The 24455-nt window shown below is 56.7% G+C and overlaps 3 protein-coding genes across 6 annotated transcripts; 1 reads left to right on the plus strand and 2 right to left on the minus strand.

Moving 5' to 3' along the window:
* Positions 1-887: 887 nt before the first annotated feature.
* DEF6 (DEF6 guanine nucleotide exchange factor) lies at positions 888-11327 on the minus strand. Its single transcript, XM_059867651.1, has 11 exons — positions 11173-11327; positions 7299-7439; positions 5780-5965; positions 4203-4430; positions 3977-4123; positions 3701-3809; positions 3324-3622; positions 2737-2903; positions 2368-2566; positions 1883-1973; positions 888-1653 (listed from the first exon to the last, which is right to left on the minus strand). Exons 1-11 carry the CDS (start codon positions 11266-11268, stop codon positions 1442-1444), a joined length of 1875 nt encoding a protein of 624 aa, XP_059723634.1. The 5' UTR covers positions 11269-11327; the 3' UTR covers positions 888-1441.
* Positions 11328-12081: 754 nt separating this feature from the next.
* On the minus strand, positions 12082-21384 carry ZNF76 (zinc finger protein 76). 3 transcript variants are annotated; one of them, XM_059867494.1, is made up of 15 exons: positions 21227-21384; positions 19935-20104; positions 18699-18779; positions 17531-17608; positions 17174-17376; positions 16559-16636; positions 16094-16210; positions 15778-15853; positions 15363-15488; positions 15080-15259; positions 14616-14849; positions 14155-14288; positions 13292-13432; positions 13093-13206; positions 12082-12775 (listed from the first exon to the last, which is right to left on the minus strand). In XM_059867494.1, exons 1-15 carry the CDS (start codon positions 21328-21330, stop codon positions 12671-12673), a joined length of 1941 nt encoding a protein of 646 aa, XP_059723477.1. In that variant the 5' UTR covers positions 21331-21384; the 3' UTR covers positions 12082-12670. The 3 variants fall into 3 exon arrangements, with proteins under 3 accessions (XP_059723477.1, XP_059723478.1, XP_059723476.1); XM_059867495.1 differs by lacking the exon at positions 21227-21384 and adding an exon at positions 20954-21017; XM_059867493.1 differs by lacking the exon at positions 21227-21384 and adding an exon at positions 20572-20919.
* Positions 21385-21471: 87 nt separating this feature from the next.
* Positions 21472-24374, plus strand: RPL10A (ribosomal protein L10a). 2 transcript variants are annotated; one of them, XM_059867496.1, is made up of 6 exons: positions 21472-21576; positions 21783-21857; positions 21955-22035; positions 22346-22494; positions 23306-23478; positions 24167-24374. In XM_059867496.1, the coding sequence occupies exons 1-6, from the start codon at positions 21572-21574 to the stop codon at positions 24335-24337; spliced, it is 654 nt and encodes a 217-aa protein (XP_059723479.1). In that variant the 5' UTR covers positions 21472-21571; the 3' UTR covers positions 24338-24374. The 2 variants fall into 2 exon arrangements, with proteins under 2 accessions (XP_059723479.1, XP_059723480.1); XM_059867497.1 differs by lacking the exons at positions 21472-21576; positions 21783-21857; positions 21955-22035 and adding an exon at positions 22121-22268.
* The last annotated feature ends 81 nt before the right edge of the window (positions 24375-24455 follow it).

Genomic DNA, 24455 nt, shown 5'->3' on the forward strand with positions numbered 1-24455 from the left:
TTGGCTCCGCGCCTAAGTACCCCCCAAGCATTGCCAGTGACCCCCTTCTCCCCCAGCAGTTTGCACCGCGGCCCCCTCGCGCCTCGACGGAACACAATAACCCAGCCTCGAAGTGGAGCTGGGAAGGGCTCACTGTGCCCAGAAAACCCGAGCAGAGTGGCAGGATCCTGTGTCCAAGTAGCCTGGCCAGGATGGTGTGGAGCAGGCAGGGACCCCACAAGGGACCCCACTCAGGGCCACCCCTGATATATGATATATTCTGTGTGCCAGCAGAGGGAAGGGGGCAGAGACGATGCATTTGACCTGTGGCCCCTGCAGTGCTCATGCCCTCGTCGTGCGTCAGCACGGCTGCGTGGGCCTGGGCTGCCCTGCGCCCCGGGCACACTGAGGGCTTTGTCCCGGGGCCCCTTCGGCCACGGTGGAAAAAAGCTGAGAGAGAAACGCTGTGAGACTGGGGGCAGTGCTGCTCAAGGCCCGGGAGGAAACAGATCATAAGATCATAATCTCTGTAACGAACTCAGCTCATCTCTGAGTGCAGAGATAGAGTTGGTGCAGAGCTTGCTCCCCCGGGCCTGTTCCAGAGGCGACCCTGGCTCTATGCCCCAGGCTATAAACACCCCAAAGGCACAACTGACTAGGACTGTATTTATACAGAGGTGCTTGGAAAACTAACCCAAACGATGCTGTGTTATTGGGACTTTTTTGTTTTGTTCTGTGTCCCTCTTGGCCCTCCACACACCAACCAAAAATCTGCTGGTGGGGCCACTCTTCACAGGTTGTGGCTGATTCCATTCAAAGGGCTCTTTCACACAGAGGAAATCCAAACCCTACCCTGCCAAGGAAAGGGGGTTGGTGCCTGCAGGGCTGCTAGTGCGTGGGGCAGGAGGTCTGTGGCCAGTGGCTCCAAAAGCTTTATTGGTCATTAGTTTCTGCTAACTAAGTGGCTCCAGTACTACTACCCACTGCCAGGGAACACAGTGGTAGCTGTAGTTGGGGACACCTGACGTGGTGTGGGGTGACAAGAAGACCCTGCTTGCTCAGTCCAGGTGTTGTTGGCTGGTGGCAAAGCCCCACACGCTGGAGCAGAGTGAATGATGCAGAAGGGTTGTTGTAGAAACCAAGGGGGAACTGCAGCCCTGGGCCACAGGGCACTGACCCAGCAGCGGCTCTATTTTAGTCCAGGTATAAAACAGAGCACAAGGAATTGAGTCCTGCAGTCCAGAGAAGGTCCCACTGCCCTCTCCCCAGCACTCGGCTGCCTGAGCCTCCTGGCACGTGGTGGCTGCAGCCCTTCACTGATGGAAATGGGAGCACTTCTGTCTTATGCAGTCCCCTGTGGGCTCTGTGCTGGTCCCCATGCAGAGATGGCCACACTGACTGTCCACCTGGAGGGACAAGCTGAGCCCTGCCATTCCTAGCTGGGATCTGCCATCCTGGTGGGCTAATTGGTGGGCTCTGTGGCCATGGTGTCCGCATCTGGAGATGGCAACATGCTGCTGTTCCCACCGTTGCTCACGTTTTCCTTGCTGTTTTCCCTCGGGGGGTCACTGCCTTTATCCTCCACCCTCTGTTTGAGTTTGAGGGAAGAATCTTTCCGTGACAGAAGGGGCTGGTAGCCAGCGAAGACTCCTCCACTCACATTTGTTCGCTTGTCTGGGGGTGGACAGAGAGAGAATTGTTTACCTGGGGCCCAAACTAACTGTTCAGCTGAGAAAAAGGTTTGTGGAGTCCCTCCTTGCAGGAGGCATTGTGGCATCTTCTCTGAGAGTCCTTCCAGCCACCAGATGCCCCCCAAAAGAGGAAGGTGGCTGGGGGTGTGGGCTCATGCCCCAGCATGGGGGATGAAGGGAAGGGTGGTCAGCTGGCTCAGCTGGTCTCCTACCTCCGGGCCCGATGGGGTGCATCAGTCGGTTCATCTGGACGTTCCAGTGCTTGACGTTGGTGCTGGCCTGTCGCAGCTTCCGCTGGGCTGCCTGCCAGGGCACGGAGGAAAGGGTGAGCTGCTGCCCCACTGGGACCAGGGGCACGGCTTTCCCTTCCCTGAGTAAGCCTGCATTGGAGGTTCCCTCTGGGATGGAGACCCAGTTCTCCCTCCTCCAGCCAGACCTTCTGCTCCCCCTCCAAGCCTCCCCCCTTCACACACTCCTGCTGTTGACATCACTTTGGACAGCAGTGCTTTGTCCCCAGGGCAGGACACGCTTGTCCTGTCTCAGCCACTGCGTCATGCCGTGCCTGCATGTGGCACAGCTCAGAAACCCCCACAGCAGTTCCAGCTTGGTCCTCCCCAGTATGGAGGTGACTCTGCAAGGGCTGGAAAGTCCCCTGGGTTCACTGTGTGAGGAGATGTGGCACAGATGTGATGCTCACCATGACATCTTGGTCCACCCGCTGCCTGTTCACTCTCACTTCTTCCAGCTGCTTCTGTGCCTCTTCCAGACACTTGTTCTTGTTCTCCATCTCCTGCTTGAGGACTTGCTTCTCCCTCTGAGTTCTGATTATATATTCTTCTTGCTCCTCCTTCAGCTTCATCAGCTGTTTCAGCTTCTCCTCTTCCTCAGCCAGTAGCCTGACAATGAAGAGCAATAGGTGAGGATGTCCCCCTGCCAATTCTTCCACCAGCCTTCCCTGTCCCAGCCTGCATACTGGGAAGTCACCAGCACACCCCAGTACCCAGGAGCACTGAGCTGCCCTGGGAGCAGGGCTGCCCAAGGAGGGGGAGGGATGCCCTGGTCCTACCTGGCCTGAGCATATCTCACAGCCTCCTCGTCCTGCCGCGCTTTCACCTCCTGCTGCAGGGCCTCCTGGAGCCTCTCCTGCATGTCCTCCAGCTCCAGGATACGCTTGCGCTGCCGCTCTGCCTCAGCCTCCTTCAGGACCATCTCTGCCTGCATGGAGGCACGAGCCTGCGGCGGGGACAGGAGCCATCAGTGGGCCAGGCCACCACCAGTGTCCCCAGTACCCATTTAGGCCCACCAGGTGGAGTTTGCCAGAGCAGGGGCAGCCCATGGTGACAGGTCCAAAGCAAAGCTCTTTCCCTCCTCAGGAGACAGGCTGTGTCATTTGGAGCCAGTGCTGGCTTTGAGGTCAGAAATGGGCTCCCTGTCCAGCCTGGCACCAGCATTTGCCTCTCATTGTCCCACAGCTAAAGCCCCTTGAGACAGGTTGTCTTCATCTCCTGCTCAAAGGGATCTCACGCACAACAGAGCCCAGAGGTGATGGTGGCAGCAGCACTGTACATCCACACCCCTGGGCTGCCCCAGGCAAGGGAAAGAGAAGGAAGCACCCACCCCGTGAGCACCACAGCCCATGTGGGATGCACCCACCTGCTCGGCCTCCCGCAGCTGGATCTCCAGGGTCCTCTGCATCTCCTCGTGCTGCTGCCTCCGTCGCTGCTCCTCCTCCTGCAGCAGGATCTCTGCCTGCCTCTGCGCCTCCTTGAGCAGCTCCAGCTCCTGCAGCTTCCTCTCCTTTTCCTCCTGCAGCTGCTTGAGCCGTTGTGTCTCCTCCTCCTTGGCCGCCTTGCGCTGCTCCCGCTGCTCCCTCTGCTCTCGGCGCTTCTGCTTCAGGTCCTTGTGCAGGGACTTCTTTCCCTCGGCCTGCAGCCGGATGGCAGTCTGGATGGCTGCAGAGGGAGGGCACGGTCAGTGGGGACAGCAGGGGCACGGGGAAGCTGGGGAAGGGGCGTGGGGTGGGCACGGACCGAGCGTCCACTCCTGGCGCTGCCGGGTGTCCGAGGCGCTCATCTCGTAGGTGCGGGACGAGGTCTTCACACAGAACATGCACCTCTTCCCATCCCTGTCTGGCAACACCTGCAGGGAGAGGACACAGCACAGCGTTACCCCACCTTATCCCCCTGTCTTCAGCCACAGGACTGGCTCTCCCACGCTCATGGATGTGACGTTGTGTGTTCTTGGGTCTCCCTTCCAGGGGTCTGAAGGGTCTGCTGTCCCCATGCTGAGTGTGGCCCGGGCTGTACCTCCACGCAGCAATGCTTGTCCAACGCGATGCTCCCCTTCTTCTCCTTCCGTTCCTCACTCATGTAGTAGGACAGGGCACTGGGCTTCAGCATGAACCACCGCTCTGACCAGTTCCTCCTCAGCTGGCCCTTCTTCCAGAGGTAGCCCTGCACCCGAGAGACACGGAGATCAAAACGGGGTGGGAGCAGGACTGAGCTTGTGCCCCAGAATATGTGGGCTCCTTGCCTGTTTGAGCACATCCTCGATGACCTCCTGGTACACCTCCTCCACAGCCATGCTGATGGCCTCCTGCTCGATGCCTCTGAGGAACCTCCCCGAGTTCACCATGTCCAGGAACTGCCAGACCGTGAGGCCGCCCTGCCCCTGCGGCTCCTGGGACAGGTAATCATCCAGCTCGCAGCAGTTCAGCTCCACGTTCATGGCCGTGCAGATCTTCTTCAGCAGATACTCCACCTGTGGGGAGGAGGACACTCAGTGACAGTGTCTCTGTCTGAGACAAGGCTGGCCCCACCCCATTAACCCATTTTGGAGAGCCCAAGGCCACATCTCTCTCAAGGCAGCAGGCTGGCTCAGGAGACTGGAGCTGGGTTAGAGTTTGACCTCTACCAAGAGGTTTTCCTTTTTAACCCCAAGGCTGGGATGTTTATTCTGGTTTGTCTGCAGAATAAGAAAACTCTGTAGCAGCCAAGAGCCTGAAGGAGTACAGGCCAGCACTGCTGAACACCATTCAGGACTGATGTCTCAAAGCCACAGTGAGCTCAGCACCACTGCTTCCCAAAAATCACTGGGGAGAAGCAGGGGACAGGTCCCTATGGAGAGGAGCATCATTTTAAAACTGCAAATAAAAAGAGTCAAGGTGGTTGACATGGTGTGGGGAAGACTTACTCCAGCTCAAGTTTTGCTGCCAGCTCTCCTCTGCCCACAATCCGGGGACTGAGACCAGTGGGTGACTGCAAGGAGCCACACAGGAAGGTGACACACAGCAGAGTCCCCACACCCAGCTGGATTTTTTATGTCATTTAATTGTGAAAAGGGCGAGAATTGAATGCTGGTGCTCATGATGATTCAGTTTTTCATGGTCTGGGGAACAGGAAACACCTCTCCCAGGGCACAGGAAGTGTGGTTGCCCTCCTACGTCTGCGCAGCATGGTGCTTCTTGCCTTTTTTCTCCTCTCCTCTTCTTTTCTTTTTTTTTTTAATTTTGACTTTTCTGCTGATCTCAGGAGGTTGATGGGGTAGAAGGCAACAGCAGCCATTTGCCCAGCCAAGTTCCTTCTGCTGAGACCACTCTTGGCTTCTGCATGTGTGCATTCTCCCCAGATCTGCCCCCCTTCTCATGGGGGTTTAATCTGACCCCAGAGAAAGGGAGAACCTTCCCCCCTAAATGCTGTGGAATTTGGAGATTACTGTGAGGCTTTTCTTTGGCTGGCACCTCACCCTTAACACCCTTCATGCTGGGCAGGGGCTGAGCCCTGGGTGGCAGTGGCCATGGAGAGGGACAGCCAGGTCTGCTATTCCACTGCCCTCTAGGCAGGAGAGGCTGAAGCACTTTGGAGGGGTGTCCCCTTTAAAGTCCCCCTCTTTTCCCTGGGCAGTGGGGGTGACTGTGGGCACAGCAGGGGTGTCCAGGGCAGACAGCCCCCTTGTCCCACCCCGAGCCTCCTCTCTCTCATCCCCTGAAACAACACATCTTGCAGGATGCAGTGGGACATGCCAGGAAGTGATAGTGTCACCCACAAATGGGGCTCTGCCAGCACATGGAGCCCTGGGAGGACAGGGCTGGGAGGAGAGGCAGGTCCTACCTCATCTGGCACCATGACAAGAGGGTATTTGTCTTCAGACAGAAAGTTGAAGAGACACCAGAGCTTGAAAGCATCCTGGTGGGACACAACACTATTCCCATTCCGGTCGGGTTTGTAGTTCTTCTTTGCTGTCAGGGTCCAGCAGAGCTCATCGAAGTTTTCTTTGACAAAAGCACCTTCCTCCACCTGCAGGCAGGAGTCAGGGGGTGAGTGGGAGCTGAAGAGCTACAGAGGGGAGTTCTGGGGGAGGAAGTGCTGGGGAGAAGAAGCCCTCACTCCTAAAATCTGTCCAGTGAGAAGCATGGGGTGATTGGCAGCACTAGCAGGAACCCTGGGGTGAAGCACAGGCAGGATGATGTGGAGCTCTCATCCCCAGTGCCTCCATGGTTTGGGGTTTCTTGTTATCCCATTCAACCACAAGGAGGAACTGAGGAGTGAAGGGAAGCCAGCAGGAATGGTGCCTCCACCAGCCTCGTCCCTGCTGCTGTTCTTTAATTGTGTCCTGGCACTGTGAGCTGCCCCAGGCAGCATGTTTGGTGCAGATGGGTCAAATGAGATGGGGATCAGGGGAGCTCTGGCTGTCCCTGGGTGCTCTATCCCAGCTGTGTGAGCACAGGAGCAAACTGTAGCAGCAAACCTGGAGGAAAACCTTTGGGTGGCAAAAGCTAAAAGCTTCTCTTACTAGGAAAACCCACTTCCCCCTTTTCAGGCTGCCTCTGGGATTCTATCAGCCATGGTGAAACCAGAAGGGGTGGGTTTAAAGATCACCTTCCAAAGAACCATGTGGGCAACTGGAAGGATTTTGGCCACTCTGTGATGGGGAGATTGGGCTGGGCTGACCTTGGGCAGCTCCCTGCAGCCAAGATCAGCATTGCTGGACCAAACTGGGCAGCTGCTGACCAGCTCTGGGCAAGGCAAAGATGGGCACAGGGATGGGGACTGGCACAGGGACAAGAACACCAGGAGAGCCAGGGGAGCAAAGTGTTCCTGCACCCAGCTCTGGCCCCTTTCTGTGAGCACACAGTGGAAGAAAGCTGTCAGTCATTCTTCCTCTCCTCACATGCCTGGAAGAAACAGCACCCACAGACCAACCTCTGGCTGTGTCAGACAAAGGTGTCTTTGAACCACAGAAAAAAAGAGAGAAAGCCCCTGCCCACCCCAACTCTGCTCCTGCTTGCAGCTCATCCTCCTCCCTCTCCTCTTTGCCAAATGAGGTCACCCCTCAAAGGTGAGGATAAAAGGGGCTGATTTCTCTCTCTGAGCTCTTCAGGAAATGTGGGCAGAGATGCTGCTCCATCCAGAGCTGTGACGTAAAGGGATGACTCCATCCTTGCCAGGGAGATGCTGAGTGTTAAACATTTCTCACTCATTTTGGCCTTCACCCGAGCAGTCCCCATCCCTCTGCACCCTCTTTCCACCCACCAAGGAATGTGATTTCCAAGAGCTAAGGGGAGCTCCCAGGAACCTCAATGCTCTCACGTGAGGAGCAGCAGGTCTGGGGGATGACCAAGGAGCTCACCTTGTCCAGGATGTACTTGTTGAGGTAGGGCATGTAGCCCTGGCTGGACACTGGCCCATCATCATCATCACGGAAATGCTCCTCCAGTGCCACGGGGTCGTGGGGGATGCACAGCACTGTGTACAGGTTGTGAGACAGCACCTGGCCAAGCACAAGGGGTGGTGAGAAGGTGAACAACCTCCAGCCCTGCCCCAGCACATCCCCAAGGTGCCACCCCCTCACTCACCCCCCTGGGGACTGTGCCCTGCACGGCATCACCTCCCAGCAGCCACAGCATCGAGGCAAGGTTTGGGTTTGGCATAATTTCCAAATGTAAACTTTAGAGAATCATTTAGAAACAGACAAAAATCGAGGATTTTTCCACATTAGTTTCTTTTCTTGACATATGAGGAACTTCTTTCTTGAAAGGGCTGTTTCAAACCTCTCAGAGCAAACAGGACTCGCTCTGATCTAGAAAAGCTGATAAGCCACCCCAAGCTATGCACTTGGCACAACCATGGCCCAGCCAGGCAGCACCCACTGTCTGCTGGGGACACAGAAAGATGGAAACATGAAAATAGGAAAGACTGGTGAGAAACTAAGCAAAGGTTTTGTCTGGAATGGAGATCTGGAGACACACCATCCCCAGAAATACTCAGCAAGGCTTGCCAACAGCCCACTTTGTTCAAACCCCCCCAAATAAAGCATGTTTACAAGCTCATGGATTTCCCAAGTGCTGGAAAGCCTGGAGCAAGGCTGCCCATGAGCACCAGCAGCATCTCTAGCCTGTGATGCTCTCCTTGCCTTTACATCCCAGAAGCAGGAGATGGTTAAACGAGTGTCCCAGCCTGACACCTCCCCACTGCACCAGGATCTGCCACTGCAGCTTGCCAAGGGCTCAAGAGAGGGGCTGGAGGAGATGGAACAGCATCCTTACTTCTCTGTGCAGGGCTGGAAATTTCCTCCCAGCAGCAGAGGAGCTGCCCGAGGCCATGATGGCTGCTGCAGCTGGAGACAGTTCTCGCTCGACCAGATTTTCATTTTCTTTTCTACCCTCTGGACCAATGGGATCAGCAGGGCTCCACCCTGTGCTCACACCAACAGGGCTGTAGCCCCGAGCACTGCTGCTACACTGTGCCTTTTGGGGCTCAGTGCAGCCCCAGGGTCCACACAGTGGTGGAAAGGCCTGGGAATATCATGGACATCCTCCAGGATGGTAACAAGTCCATCAGGATGAATTCAAAGTTTGGGAATTGTATCCCATTCTCTGTTTCCAACATGGTCCCTCATCTCCATCCTTCACCTCCCCTCCCAAAGCACCCCTAAAAAGCCCTGTGAGGTCTCACTTGTGACCCCAGCTGTGGGGGACACCCTGAGCCCCTCCATCCATCCTGACACCCTGTGACCCAAGACCTCCCCTCACAGGGCTGTCACTGACAAATGGGGAGGAAAGCCCTGGCCTGGTCAGTGGTGGCATGACTGGAGATGGGAGAGGTGAGAAACCCTTGCAGGCTCTGAAACAGTGACAGGAGGAGAAGAGCAGGGGAAAGGGATGCTAGGAAAGCAGTTTGCTGGTACAGCTCTTCCCCTGTAGCATGCAGGGGATGGCCGGGGGGCAGGGGTCTGCCCTCCTCCTCCTAGTGCCCTGGATTCCTCTGAGCAGCAGCCGTGTTTGTGTTCCCCACCCTCTCCCACTGCTGGCACACCCATCAGCCATCAGCAGAGGTGCCCAAAGGCACCAGGGCAGTGCTCGGTGTTTCCAGCCACGCATGGCCACACGGAGGGACCACACCCCAGCCCGTATCCACAGCCCTTCCAGGGAGGGGATGCAATGGCACTGAGAGCACAAACCCTTCCCAGGAGCAGGGCTGGTGCTGTGCCTGTGCTGGAGCAAAGCTCCCCGAGCTCTCGGGGCGCGCAGCACCCGACCACAAGCTGTCCTTCCTTCCTTCCTGTGCACACACACACCTCCACTGCCAGCGGCGTCTGCACACGCCTGACGGCGCTGAGGTGCCCCTGCAAGGAGCACAACAGCTTCCCACAGCACAACAGCTTCCCACAGCTGCGTCTTCACGCTGGAAACCCTGACAGGTTCACAGCACTGCCCAGAGCCTCTGCTCTGCTCTCCCATCCAGCTCCGGGGCTGGCTCTGTCCTCTAGGTGCAAGCCCGGTGTCTCTCCCACCCCTGTTCAAGACCCTTCGTGCAGCAACACGCCCGGGTGAGGGAGCAGAGCAGAGCCCAGCTCAGGGCTCAGCAGCCCTGGAGGGCTTTGGAGGAGGCTCAGTGGCTTTAACACTTTATTGCTCAGAGCAGCGAGACCCCAGATTCTTCCCTCACTGAACCACAGCTGGCCTGTGTAGGCTGGGGCAAACTCGAGTGTTTCTGTGGGTGGAAACAAGCTCTGCCTGGCCTGGAGACAGTGGGAAAGTCATTCAGAGCTGAGCTGTGCTCTTCAGTGACCTGCTGCCAACCCATCCTGTCACTGACGGTGCGTGGGAGAACATTCCTTGCCCTCTCAAGTGTCCCCCTGGGTAAAATCCCTTCGGAGGTGCCATCCCCAGCATCACCACAGCCCCTACACCATGGTTTGCAGACCCTGCATGAGCTATCCATGACACTGCCATTAAAATCAGAGTCTCTGTGGCCCCAGCATGGTCACTGGTGATAAAGATCTCTCAAGACAAGCACTGCTGCTGCTTTTGGGTCCATCCCAAGCCTGGGCCAGACTCTGGACCCAGAGCAGTGGTGCAGGGGGTGCTGTGAAGGGAGCACAGCAGCCCCTCTCAGGGATTAGCAAACAGAATTAAGCTCTGGCCTACTTTAGGATTTTCCTTAATTCCTTCAGCTATTTCTACAGCTTTAGCAGGTGAGCATGGCTCGCAGGGCACATGCCACGAGTTCTGGGGGGCAGCTGAAGGCTCTGAGCTGCAAAGGCTGAGCAGGAAGAATCTGCCTCCCGCTGCTTCTCCTCCAGATCCCTGCAAACAAAACTCCTAATTCTGGGGCAAAACACACCCCCTGCCAAAGAGCAGAACCTTCCCTGCAGTCTGTCCTGGGGAAGCCCTATAAAATAAAGGGGATGGAGGAAAAGAGGGTCTTTTTGCAGTGGTTCAAAACGGTCTTGCAGACTGGCAGCAGCTGCCATGTCCTGACGCAATACCTCCCTGTGCTCAGCATGCTCTGCTCAGGTCTCTTCTCTCATCTCAGACCCTGGTACCAACCAGCATTTCCAAACCCAGTGCCAGCCTAAGAACCAAAACGAAAGAAAAAAACACATTCCCACCACGTGCAAAGGTTAAAAAAATCAATTATTCTCAGAGCCAAGGGGCTCGCTGGTGGGTGCCAGCAACCCTGGCCTGGGGGCAGACAAAAAGGTTTTTAAAGCTACGATGGGTTTGATGAAAGACTGAGGGCATGAGCCCTCTGAAAGCTGCCAGGAGTGGGAAGAGGGGAAAGCAGAGAGTTTTCAAAAGTGCTGTGTTACTTCCAGCCACACCACTGAGGAGTTTTTCTTAAAAAACAACCTGTCCCTACCTCCCGACCCACAGGCTCAGCAAGGAGAAACACAGGTGCCCCGGCAAGCAAGAAAATGTAAGCAGAATTTGGGCTCTTAGTTGGCCATAAAAAGCATAAGAAACTGATAACTAAAATGTAGATTTCTTATCATTTTGACCTAGAAAACACATCTGAGCATGAATTCCCCCCCAGCCCTTTTTTTAAAGGGAGATGCCGCAGAGCCTGAGAATTTCACCAGGAAGCAACAGAAAGATCTTATTGACCTTAATATTCAACAATTTCTCCGTGGAAACCCGCGGGGATGCAAAGCAGCCCCGGGCTGGTTCCTCCGCTCGCTGCCCACCCTCCATCCGTGCGCCCGAGCCCAGGGGACTCACTTTGAGCTGGGATTTGGACACCTTGCCGCTCCTCTCCACGTCCAGGGCGGTGAAGGCGTACCAGATGGACTTGAGCAGCTCGGCTCGCAGGTCCATGGCTGGCGGCGGCGGCGGCGGCTCTGCCGAGCCCGCGGATCCGGTTCCTGGAGCCGCCCGGGCGGGCGGGACGTGGGGCGGGAGCGCCGCCTGCTCGGGGCGCCCCGGGAACCCCCGGGGCCGGGGCTCAGCGACCCTCTGCTGAGCTCGGCCCGGAGAGCAAAAGATCCGTCGTAATTCTGGGGAGAGAAATGCCCGCCCTGGCTCAAGCAGCAGCTGCCCCTGGCAGCCTTCGGGAGGGATCGGTCTCAGCCGGCGAGCGGAGATTCAGCCTCTGGCTCCTCTCGGGCTGTGCCCGTTCCGTGCCCGCGGAAACATCTTTCGCTGCAAACTCCTCTGGGGTGTCCAAAACACGACCCACGCGGCTGCCGGGAGCCTGTGCCAGGCTCGGTTTTGCAGCTGGACTCGAGGATCTCCAAGGTCTTCTCCAGCTCTGTCCACCCAGCACCCAAAGCAGTGAAGGGAGTGAAGGCACCGGTGGGGGCAGGACACCAACCCGGATCTCTCTCTCCCCATCTCAGGGGAGGATGCAGGATGTGTTCACAGACACAATTCCCTAAATCTAGGCTTGCAGGGGTCCCTGGAAGAGCCAAGGCCTGATGAGAGATTTCAGGGACACGTCTTAGCCCCTCCAAGCCACATGCTGAGGGCTCAAAGGGTACAGCTCACCCTGCTCCCAGCCCTCCTCTGGGACAGCTGCTGCTTTGGCAGGACATGTTTGGTCAATTCCACAAATTTCCTCAATGTCCTTAATTCTTACAGCTGCTGAAAACCACCATCTCCTCCCAGCTTCCACCAAAGAGAAGAGGGGTCTTTTTAAAAACCAAATTTTGTTTTTATTTCAACTCAGCATTTACATCCAGGTCTAGCTCAGTTCCTGGCAAGTGCTGGCTGCTCTGCTCCACAGCCAAGGAATCTGCCATGGAAGCCCTGCTTGAAAAGGAAGTGTTACAAAGAGATGGGAGAACTGCTGTTGGAACCATCCCAGTGCTGGCACCAATGGCAGGAACTGCTCACCCTCCATACCAAGCTCAGGACAGCCTGGGCTTGCTCTGATGGACCTTTATTGCTTCTGTGCATGTGCTGCCCACTTGGCCCTGAGCAGGGTGGGCAAGAAAGGGGAGCTGTTGGACCATTCCTAGAGGGAGAGGGCAGGAAGTGCCCCTGAAGAGAGGGCTGCTGCTCAGAGCCCAGGAGCAGGCAGCAGCCCAGTGTATCTGCCCTCCCTCCCCGGAGGGAAGAGCCCTTCAGACAGGGTCACCCCAGCAGCCCTGTGCCCCATCAGGGTCCCAGCTGGCACAGGGCACACGCTGGCACTGGCTCAGACACTGTCCCTGCCCCGCCACCCCTGCACACAGCAGGCTGGGGCTGCCACTGCCCTGCCCTGGCTGCTCTGCTGGCCTCAGCTCCCCTTCCCAGGCAGGGCTGTGTCAGGGGGCACTGGCTCGTAGTGGATGACTGCTGTGGCCATGCTGAGGGCTTCCTCCAGGCTCTGCTGCTCTTCCAGCTGGGGAGGGAAGGGGGAGAGAGAGAATGAGTGAGTGCTGAACCCCAAAAGGCAGCTCAGGGTGGCTCCCAGCAGGACAGAGGGGTGACACAGGTGGGTGACATGGGTGTGAACCAGAAGGACAGGGCTCAGATGCAGAAGGGCTGTTAACAGAAGAACATTCTGCAGTCCCAGCAGCATGTCCCTGTTGTCCTCTGCACAGAGGGCATCTGGGGATTAAGGAGCAAGCCCCTCAGGCAAGCAGCAATGCAGCAGGGCCAGAGGTGGCACTGGGTGGCCAGGGAGTGAAGGGGACAGTGGCAAGAGCCATGTGGTACCTGCACAGCGATGTGGCTGCCATGGGAGGTGGCCAGCAATGCCACCTGCTGATGACAGAGTGGGGCAATGTCTGACTCCTCTGACACCACTGGCCCAGAAGTGACTATGGTCACCTGGAAAACATTTAATTGTGTTTTAAAAGAAAATGCAGCTCTCCTCTAGCTGAGGAAGCAGGGGCAGTCCCAGCTTTGTCTGTACCTCCTGTGCCTCGGTGCCATCGGTGCTGGCCACAGTCATGGTCCCAGTGTCACCTCCCTCGGGCACAGCCAGGACCCTGCTCTGTGCCACCACGCCGATGGCACTGCCCAGGGCCTGCAGCTCCTCCTGAGACAGACTCACCTGGGGATGACAGCAGAGCTCAGGGAGCCTTAGGCACCTCGTGAGTTTAGCAATGCATCAGTCTGGGCAAGGAGGAAACAGCCTCTCTGCAAGGCACAGAGAGCTCCAAGGACTTTGCCCAGCACCAGGGATAAAACTGACAACCGAGAACTCAGAGCTTGGGTCTTCAGCCCTTCCCATTCTACCACATCTCCCCTTCCCATTCAGCTTCTTGTCTCAAGCCTGGTCAGGGACAGCTTTGTGCATGGCAGCAGCAGGAGCATCTCAGGCTAAGAGGAAACAGGTCACTGGTGGCAGCTGTTTCCCTTGCCCCGTGCCACAGAAGGAAGTTTTTTCCAGTCAGCACAGGGGCAGATGGTGGAGGGAAGTACAAGAAAAGCACTGCTGTATACAAGTGATGACAAAACATCTCCAAATCCAGCCTGGGTCAGCAGAGCTGGGGAGCTGCAGGGAGCCAAGGGCTGCCAGTTACCACACAAACACCCAGAAACCCCAACAGCAAGGGGGGCACTGGGACCAGAGACCCCCCACACCAACACTGCAGCAGTGAGTGAGGCTGTAGGAGGGAGCCCTCATGGGAGGAAAAGCCCAGGAAGCTCCAAGGTCTGAAAAAAATGCTGGAAAAAGGCTCTGCAAAGAACATCCTGGCTGAGTAGAGACAGAATCTCACTTCAGATGATAACTGCTGTCCCTGACATGCTGGAGGCTGTCCATGTCCATACCTGCTCTGTCCCATCCTGAGAGATAAGTGAGATTTGTGTAGGCACAGCATCTTCTTCTTCATCTTCCTCCATCTCTGACAGGAAAGCAATATGCTGACTCTTCAGTGGAGAGCCTCTGTCAGCAGCTGCAGCAGCTGGATCAGAGAAGGGGAAGAGCACCATTATCAGAGTGTGAAAGCACATGCCTGGCCTCTGGACTTGCCTGTGGTCTCAAGGGCTAGCACAAAAGAGCACAAGACCATGATGACACCAGTGGTGGCCTGGGAAGAAGGACCTTTACCTCTCCCTGTACCACAGAACGGGCAGGGCCCTGTTCCCAGCCTACTGGACCTCACAATAGATCTGGCTTTGATGGGGAAGCAGGCAGCCACGGCACATACCTGGGTCTGAGAGGGGCGTGTCTGCCTTTGCTGTCACCTCCCTCCCCTCTGCCACACCTTGATGGGGGAGTGGCCGCTCACCCTGCAGCTGCTGCTGCTCGTACAGGGCCTGCTCACTCTCCTCGGTGGCCTCCAGCTCGCCGTGGCTGCTGCGTTTGTGCATGGCCAGCGTGGAGGTCTGTCGGTAGGTCTTGCCACAGCTGCTGCACGTGTAGGGCTTGCAGTGCGTGTGCACCACGTGGTGCTTGTACAGGCTGGAGTACTCTGTGAAGCGCTTCCCACAGCCAGGCACGGTGCACAGGTATGGCTTCTCTCCTAGGGCAGAGGCCACAGAGCTGAGCTTCACCCTCCTCATGCCCTGGGGAGGGATTCTCCACCAGAGCAAATAGCTGGAGACAGACTGCTGGAACAACAATCAATCCAATGAAGCAATTCCCACTATTTCCTCCAACTCCCTGGCCACTCCCAGATCCACCCCTGCGGCGTTCAGCCTGGAAATGCCCATTCCAGCCCCACCAACCTCCCTGCTGCTGGCTCCCTCCTACCTGTGTGGATCCTCATGTGGTTCTTGTAGTTGGTGGCGCTGGTGAAGCCCCTGCCACATCCAGGCTCTGCACACGTGTACGGCCGCTCGCCCGTGTGCGTCCGGATGTGAACCTTGCGGATGTTGGATGTGGTAAAGGAGCGGCCACAGCCCACGAAGGGGCACTTGAAGGGACGCTCACCTGCATGGACAGAGTGCTGTGGGTGAGACCTACCACCATGCAGCCACTTGGAGTCCCTTTGACTGGCTTGTCCCCTGTGCAGTTCTTCCCCCGTGCTGCTCACCTGTGTGTGTGCGGATGTGTTTCTGCAGGTCCCCGGAGGTTTTGAAGGCTTTGCTGCACAAATCTTCTGGACACTTGTAGGGTTTCTCACCTGTGTGTGTTCTCACGTGGCTCTTCAGACCATACCCTGTCCAGGAGAGACCACAACTAATTTTGTAATGAGAAGGAAACACCATGAAAAGCTGAGTACCACCCCTCAGTCCATGTACCTGAGTGTCTGTGTTGTGTCTGCAAAGCTTGGAAGAAATAACCAACCCCAACACCACTTCCAACCTTGCTTCTACCACTATCTGCCCACAATCAATGAAGTCCCAGCAGGCTCCCATGCTGTGATTCCCTTGCTTTAGATGCTCTGGATATTGTGCTCTACTGGGTTGGACAGAAAATGAAATCTGCTCAAAACAGAAATTTGTTACCTGTAGCAAATGCTTTCCCACAACTTGGGAAGTCACACGTGTATGGCCGGTCACCTGTGTGAGCACGTTCATGTACCTGGAAATAAAACAACAGGTCCCTAAAATGAGGTCCAAGGGAAGGAAGAAGGAAAACTGTGGAAGAATGCTGGTGGAGAGAATATGAAGTTCCCTGCTGGATTTCACCTTGGCCAGTTGACACACCTGGGTCTCTGGGGGAGCTCAGCATGTAACTCAGCTGCACACAACAGAGCATTCTGATCTGGCAGGGTAACCTGGGGCTGGTCTGGCCTGCACACTGCCATGTCACCTGCTTTACCTTGAGGTGGTGGGCAGTGGTGTAGAGGCGGCCACAGCCTTTGTACCCACAGCGGAAAGCTCTGCTGCCAACCTGCTGCCCCTTCCTGTGGCTTTGCACCTCCTCCTCCTGCAGATCCTGCTGGGACAAGTACTGGAATCAATCCAGCAAGCCACCACAGCTTCACCAAGCCCACACAAATATTTCCCTCCTTGCCATACATATGCACTCCTGCAGTTATCTTCCAAAAACATGTTCCTACAAAACAGCTTGTACCCACATGGTGAAGCCCAGGTGACAGGGCTCTAGGAACCTGCATTTCCCCCTCCCACCTCTCAGGGGGTTTTCAGACATGAAACTCCCTTTCTCAGCTCATTTGAAATATGTGCAATTAGCATTTGCTAACTCAGCAGAGAAGCCAGAACATTTTTATAATTACTGCCAAAGAGGAGTTGAGCCTCGTTCCAGTCACTGAAAAATTCAGACCTGGGAAGAGATGTTGCTGGAGTCTTTACTCTTCACATGGCAGGTGTCTGTCACTCCCTCCTCTTCCTCATCAGAGCCCTGTGAGTGAAGAAGCACAGGCACTGTTTGTGGGTCCCTGTACAGCGTGCAGCAGGAAGGCAGTGACGGCCACAGTGCCACCCCACCCTTCCCCAGGCCTGCCACAGCAGGAAGGTCTGTGCCCAGCTCAGCACTGCCAGCACCCTCCTGGCAGCCCCTGCTCCACAGCCTATGGAGATGGGAGAAAAAGGCACTACCTGGGATGCTGAGGTGGGACACTGCAGTGACAGCACATCAGGATCTGAAGCTGCTTTGGTTTTGAGGTCACCATGGGGACAGTGGCCATGGCTTGGCCACTGCTGGCACACCAAAGGCTCTATCACAGCAGCTCTCCTTCCTTCCCAAACCTCAGCCTGCAGCAGGTTAAGGGTGGCAGACCCAGCACCCCATGGACCAAACAGCCCCATTCTGTGTCCCCAACTGCCAGGCACCCCTCAGCAGTGGCACTCACACTGGACCCTGTCCAGGGACTTCTCTCAAAGCTGGCACTGCTGAAGGGAGGGCACAAACTCAGGCCAAGAGATGCTATGCCCTCACCTTCCTGCCATACTGTTGCAATGCATTAATGGTGTCCACATCAAGGCCATCATCTTCCTCCTTCCCAGCCAACTCCTGGAGCCCAGTTTCTGTCTGCACTTGCAGGATGGTGCTGCCAGGTGCCACGATGACAGGATGCTGGATGTAGGCAGTGGAGCCATCCTCCAGCTGGACAGCCTGGAATGTGCCAGGCTCGTAACTCTCTGCAAGAGGAAACGTTCAGGTAAAGAGCTGAAAAAAATTCAGCTGAAAAAAAGCTCAGTGTGAGGCAGAAAAAAATGCTTCATCTTCCCAGCCTTGGAAATCTGAGACATTTCAGCAGCTTCTCTCCAGCTGCCAGGGAAAGAGCAGCTTTACCTTTAGCTGTGCTGTGTATGAAGGCCATGCTGCCATCCTCCAGCACCACTGGCTGCCCATCTTCAAAAGCCACAGCCTCTAAAAGGAAAGGAAAACATCCACACGCCTTCCTGGAGGACTCAGCATGGGGAATGCTGTGGCAGTTGAGGCTGCCCTGAAAGGCAACCACAGCTGTAGGTTTTAAGACACCATCTGAGCCCTTCTGATGTGAATGATGAGGTTTTCAAGGCTTCATGCACAGATTTGCCTCTTTCTTTGCTCAAAGGAGTAATGCAGTGTCTCACCAGTTTCAAAATACCAGATTATATCCCAACAAGAAGGGGATATAATCAAGAAGGATGGCTCTGGCACAGGGGTGTGTGAAGGAGAGCACAAACATCCCATGAGGGGTGTGAGGAGAACCCCTCTCACTGTGCTTGTGAAGGCAGGGAAGAGGGTGCAGGGGGGAGAGGGGCACAGCCAGCTATAAAACATCCATTTCAAGCAGCCTTTGGAGAACAGAAGAGGGAGGTGGCATACAAGGAGCTTGGGAGCATCAAGGAAGGAGTGCCCAAGGTAACAGAGCTCTTTCTACCTGCCCTTTGGCATCTTAGCCTGGCCAAGGATGATTCCTCCGTGCCCCTCGGGTGCCTGCCACATGAACTGGGTTCCCAACACCTCTCAGACTAATGTTACCTAATTTCAGAGATGATGTTGGCTGATGGGTCAATGGCCAAGGTGGCACTGTTCCCAACAATCCCCACACGACCCCTCCCACCACCACCACCTATTCCAGAAGTAATGTATGATCTCACAGTTCAGAGGAAATTCCTGCCCAGCTGCTCCCACATGAAACAAGCCCTGTGTGTGTTGTGTGGCTGGCACCAACACAGCTCACTGGGCCTGAGGTATGACAACAGGGAGAGCCCACAGGTGAAATGACACTTAAACATTGGTCTCCACCTCCACCAAATTCACCTTCTCATCAGATTGCTAACGACTTTGCAGGCAATGTCCTTGTTTACTCAGCCTCAAATCCACAAGAAAGAAAACCCCAACAGAAACCCTATGCTCACATGGACTTTTGAGAGCTGAACTGACAGAGGAGCCCAAATGCTGGAGCACTGAGGGCTGCAGCCACATCTACAGTGTCCTTCCAAAGAGAAAGAGGGCAATGTGTGTTCCTCACCTTTCTGAACTGTCACCTGATGGATATAAGCTGTGGTCCCATCTTCAAGTTCAATGACTTGCCCTTCAATCAGCTTTTCACCTGGAACAGTTAAAACACACCATCAGCTGCTGAGCCCAGCCCCTCTGTCCCACAAAAGGGAGAAATTGTCACTTCCAGGCTGTTATGGATCAGCTTTCCCCCACAGAGACACTTCCCAGAAATGCTGGCATTGCCCTTGTCTAGACAGGACACATGACAAAGACCCTCAGGCATCACTTGTTGAGGAGCTGCCCCTCACAGCTCCTCGTGCCAAGGAGCAGACAGACAGAGAATACAGAGAAAGCAATTACACTTGTGTTGGAAGAAAAAAATCAACTGTGTGTGCTGAGCAGCATCAGCAAATGCTGGAAGATTTATCTACTACTTTGGCAGAGGATCAACTGTTAGGAAACAATTACAGCACCTAAAGGGGCCTAAAGTGCTGCCAGTGGTGGGCTGTAGAGGCTCAACTCTGCCAAAGCTTGTCTCTGCAAACCTGTAATCATGAAAGATTCGGTGCAGAGAGGACATTGCCCCATCCCACTGAGCATGGAGAACCCAGGTTGGTTTCACCTGGAGCATAAAGTTTGAGAGGGGGTCACACAACCTGGTGGTTCCAAGGCAGCCCAGCTCCCCATGTGTAACAAACCTGCCGTGAGTTTGCACAGAAAATGAAGCAGGAGAGCAACCCCCAGGACAGGGAGCTGCACAACTCCTCCATCCTGTTCTGCAGGCTGGGAAACAGCGTGCTCCTCTTCCTGGGAGCAGTGGGTGGTGGAGAAAGGGGCACCTCACCAACACCAGGGTAAGGGCAGGTGTGGAATCTGGCACTTCTTTGAGTGGGAAAAGCACTGCTGTGAACCAAACCCTGTGCACACCAGTGATGCAAAACCACCTGCTCAGCCCAGGGGAAGTTTTGGTGGAGCAGAGCCCTGCAGGCCACAGCATCAGCTCCCTGTCCACAGCAAGCCTGGGAAGAATGGGGCTCTCCTAGTCTGGACAGCACCTTTATTTTCCACAGCAACAGCTCTCCCATCTCCACAGCTTCATTTCCAAACCAGAGGCACATTTGATTTGTGTTTTATTTCACATCAGACTTCAGTGCAAATCCAGCTGCCCGTGTGGCAGCTCCCACACCGTGAGGGGCCCTTTTGGTGACCCTGACTCTCATTTCAGAGGCAGGAGGAGCCTCCCAGCCCTGACAGGCTCTGTTACCTCTGGCAGCCTGCTGCAGGTAGGCCGTGGTGCCATCCCCAAGGGTCACTGCTGGCAGCCCCAGGCTCTCCATCCTGCCCCGACTCCCCACACATGGATCCTGCCTGGCAGCACGGAGGGCGCAGAGCCAGGGGCCTGTGGGACACGGGGTCGGCGTCTTTGCTGCGAGCCTTAAGTGAAAAGAACAATTCTATTTCAATTTCTGCCCTTAGTTTTTCCTTCTCCTTTAGTTTCAACACTTTTGCACACTAGGAAAGGCTTGAATGGCCTCAAAAGACTTTTGAGGTTATAAAGGATTAAGATGGACAATGCTGCATCCTTCCCACACTAAAGGCAGGCAGGGACAAGAATCTATTCCACAGCCAAATGTGAAATACAGCTTATCAGTGAACTGAACTGACAGACTCTTCTTAGAGACAGCACAAATGTCACATTCCAGCCCTTCCCATGCTCCAAATGATCTGCAGGGTTTCCAGGTACTTTAAATCCTAAACCTACAGGCTGAGCATGTCCTGTGCTGCAGGAGACAGGGTGATGAGCTTTATTCCTCCTTCTCTCCTCCCTTTCCTGACTAATTCCCAGCCTTCCGAGGGACGGAATTCCAGGCTCTAAGCAAATGATGCTAAAGCCTGCACACCCCCACAAGCACATTTCGCCGAAGGGACTCTCTGCCGATCGGTTATCTTCCAAAGGCGCTACAGCGCGTTCTTCCCGAGCCACCTCTGATAGCCAAATCTCTGATCCTTTCATTTCCAGCAGCGAGGCAAACCGCCCCGTCCGTGCCCGCCGCCGCTCGGTGCCGCCTCTCCCCGCGCTCCCCGCGCCCGGCGGAGGCTCCGGTGCGCTGTCCCGGCCCTCGCCCGCCGCGCCCCCGAGAGACCGGGGAAACACGGCACGGGCTGCGAGGGCAGCGGGAAGGGGATGGCGGGGACACGGGCGGGCTCCCCCCGCGCGGTTCCCGGGGGCTGAGGCGGCTCCGGGCCCGGCCGCCATCGCCGCCCCCCATCCCCCACACCGACCTGAGCTACCCGCCGGGCCCGGGTCCGCCGCCGGCCCGACGTGCACCGCGCGCGGCCCCGCCCGCCCCGCAACCCGCATAGCGGCGGCGCTCCCGCCCGCGCGCGGCCGCCCCCGCCCGCCATACAGGTTCCGGGGCCGGCGGGGCCGGGCCGCGCGCGCCGCCCGGCGGCCAATGCGTGGGAGCGCAGCAGGCGGCGCACGCGCGGTGCCAACGCTGAAGCCACACGGCCCCGGTTTCCCCTGCCCGGCCCAGCCCGGGCTGCCCGCGGTACCTGCCCCGTGACCGGGACGGGCAACCCTGCTGCTCGCGCCCAGCCTGAACAGGCAGTTCTTTCCCGGCGGCCGCTAAGGCCGGCGAGGGGCTCCTGGGGTACATTGTGAAGCGATGCAGGAGCTCCTGTCCTGGTGGCCAGAGATAGAGGACAAAGAGACCCCGGTTGATTTATTTAACAAGGAAGGAGATGCGGGCAGGGTCCCCGCGCCTCTCCCCGCATGGCGGCCACGGGGCGCCGCTCCCAATATGGCGCCGAGCCGCGCGCTCCAGCCTCGCGAGATCTCGCCACTATTTATAGCGCGCCGGAGCCACTCCCGCCCCTTCGGTCCGAGCAGCCGCAGCCATGAGGTTGGTGCAGCAAAATGTCTGCTCCGCTCTATCCCCCGCCATCCACTGCCATCCGCGCCTTGTGGGGACTGCCAGGCCGTCCGGGGGCCGGCGAGGCGCGATCCTCGGGGTCGATGGCGGGGGGAACGCGCAGGGACCGGGGCGGGCTCGGGGCCGCGTCCCGGGCGGGGCCGGCTCTGAGCCCGCGCTGCCGTTTCCCCCCGCAGCAGCAAAGTGTCCCGGGACACCCTGTACGAGGCGGTGAAGGAGGTGCTGCACGGCAGCCGTGCCAAGAAGCGCAAGTAAGAGCCACGAACACGGCGGGACCGGACGTGTCACCCCCGGCCTCGGCCTTCCCCCCTCCATGCCCGGCCAGGCCTCACCCGGTGCCTCCCGCAGGTTCGTGGAGACGGTGGAGCTGCAGATCAGCCTCAAGAACTATGACCCGCAGAAGGACAAGCGGTTCTCCGGTACCGTCAGGTTCGCCATCCTCTCGCTCCTACCCAGCCTTCGGCCCTGCCCGGTCCCGCTCGGGGCCGCCGCGGCGCCGAACCGCTTGGGGAGTCCAGCGCGCCCCGGCCCGGTGGGAGCGGCTGGACGGACCCTCACCCTGGGTCTTAAAACATGAGGGGAGGTGCGGCAGCCCCCGGGCTGTCCCCACCGGCCTGCCGGGGACGGCAGGTGAGCGGCCGTGCAGGATGCCCCGTGCTGCGGTAAGGTGTCTCCGTGCTGGCTCCATGGACACGCGGGTGGGGCTGGCCAGTCACTGACTCGGACCTTCCTTCCCCAGGTTGAAGTCGACTCCACGGCCCAAGTTCTCGGTCTGTCTGCTGGGGGACCAGCAGCACTGCGATGAGGCCAAAGCAGTTGACATCCCTCACATGGACATAGAAGCTCTGAAGAAGCTCAACAAAAACAAGAAGCTGGTGAAGAAGCTGGGTGAGTGTCCATAAGGTTTTTCCCCATGCTCAGATTTCCATGTCTTGGTTAGTTGAGAGCTGAAAAGCTGAGCAGAGTCAGCCCCGGTACTACAATCTGCCCAAAAACTATTCAGAAAACCCACCAGGTTGTTTCCAGTGCAGATCTGACAGATCAGTACTGCAGGAATGGGGCTGGTTGTCCACAGAAGGGAGATACACAGAAAATGTCCCTGTCAACAGTTTCACTCTTTGCTGTGTCCCTCACTTTCCTGGTCGGGGAGCTGGAGGGCAGTAAAAGCCAGGAAACAAGAGGCAAGAGTGTGCTTTAGTCCTGCAGTTCTTGTGTGAGCAGAATGAAATGCACTCATTTTCTCTTGGTCAGAGAGAAAATCCTTCCTTTCCTGAGAAGTCCAGAGTCTCTCTACATTGCTCAGGCAGACAGGAGCTTGCCCCTCAGTCCATGATGGGCCATGGAACTATGAGCTGTTGGGTGATTGTTGGCCAAGCCTCTCCTAGATGGATCCTCTGTCTCATTCATCCTGCTGTGCACAAGCTGTTGCAGAGCTTGGAGTTCAGTGTCCCCTGGGGCTCAGCGAAGGACAGTTCCTTCAGGAAACAGGATTTGGAGTCACTGTGTTGAGTGGGGCTGGGGCCTGGCTGCTGTGACAGTCATTCCTCAAAGATTGGCAAAACCAGCTCCAGCTCTGGTGGGACCCAGGGAATGTTGGATTTGTCTGCAGGGGAGGGTCTCATGATCTCAGCTGAATCCCTCCTGGGTGCTTGGAGTGGGAGCAGGGTCCATCCTTAGCTCCCTGCTTGTCTCCTTGCAGCTAAGAAGTACGATGCCTTCCTGGCTTCCGAGTCCTTGATCAAGCAAATCCCTCGGATCCTGGGCCCAGGCCTGAACAAAGCTGGGAAATTCCCTTCCCTGCTCACCCACAACGAGAACCTGGTGGCCAAGGTGGATGAGGTCAAATCAACCATCAAGTTTCAGATGAAGAAGGTAAAGCATGGCTTCAGTTGTGTGCCTGGGGGTTGTTCCAAGTCTCTGCCATCTCTGGGTTGGGCTGTAGGTGTCCCTCGAGTGTTCCTGAAGCTGTGGCTGGTTTCCTCCAGCAAGGAGAAATGTACCCAGAGTGCTCCATGGCCAGCCAGAAAGGAGGAATAATTAAACTGTGGTTGATGGATCTTGGAGCAGATGATGAGGAGATGGTTGGATGCTTCAGTGCTGAGCACAGTCCAGTGTAATGCTGCTCCCAGCATGTGGGTGCTGCTCATGGGGTGGGACCTTGCCAGGCATGTCCCTGTGGGGCTTTGCTGGGGGTGAATTTGGGACTTGACCCTGTCCAAGTGACCTTGGGAGCAGCTCTGTGGAGATCCTGAGGACACAGCAGATGTGAGGGTTTGCAAATGCTTGAGCATTTAGAACAGCTGAGCTAACGATGTCCTGGCACTTGGCCTGTTGGCTCACTCATAACTCCTCCTGCCTCCAGCCTGTGGGGAGCATTGACTTCCAGGCTGCTCAGAGAGGAGGCCTGGCCTCTGCCACAGGGCAGAGAGGGCTGGGGGCTGGCCCCAGAGGCAGAAAGTGAAGTGGTGTGGGCATGTCCAGACCACGGGACAGCCCAACACGCTGATGATGGGTCAGCTCTTTGCTTTGCTGTGAAAGCTGCACCTCTGTCTGTCCCCAGGTGCTCTGTCTGGCTGTGGCCGTGGGTCACGTGAAGATGACAGAGGATGAGCTGGTCTACAACATCCACCTGGCCATCAACTTCCTGGTGTCCCTGCTGAAGAAGAACTGGCAGAACGTGCGAGCTCTGTACATCAAGAGCACCATGGGGAAACCCCAGCGCCTCTACTAAGGGCTGGGGGCAGCAATAAACTCTGCAGACACCCACAGCTGCGTGTGGTTCTGTTTCTCCAGAGCTCCTCAGGGGGAGGGTTTGCCAAAGAGCTGCTCACTTCCTCCTGGGGAAGGCC

This window comes from Haemorhous mexicanus, chromosome 25 (genome assembly GCF_027477595.1).
Source record: "Haemorhous mexicanus isolate bHaeMex1 chromosome 25, bHaeMex1.pri, whole genome shotgun sequence".
In the NCBI taxonomy this organism is placed as follows: domain Eukaryota; kingdom Metazoa; phylum Chordata; class Aves; order Passeriformes; family Fringillidae; genus Haemorhous; species Haemorhous mexicanus.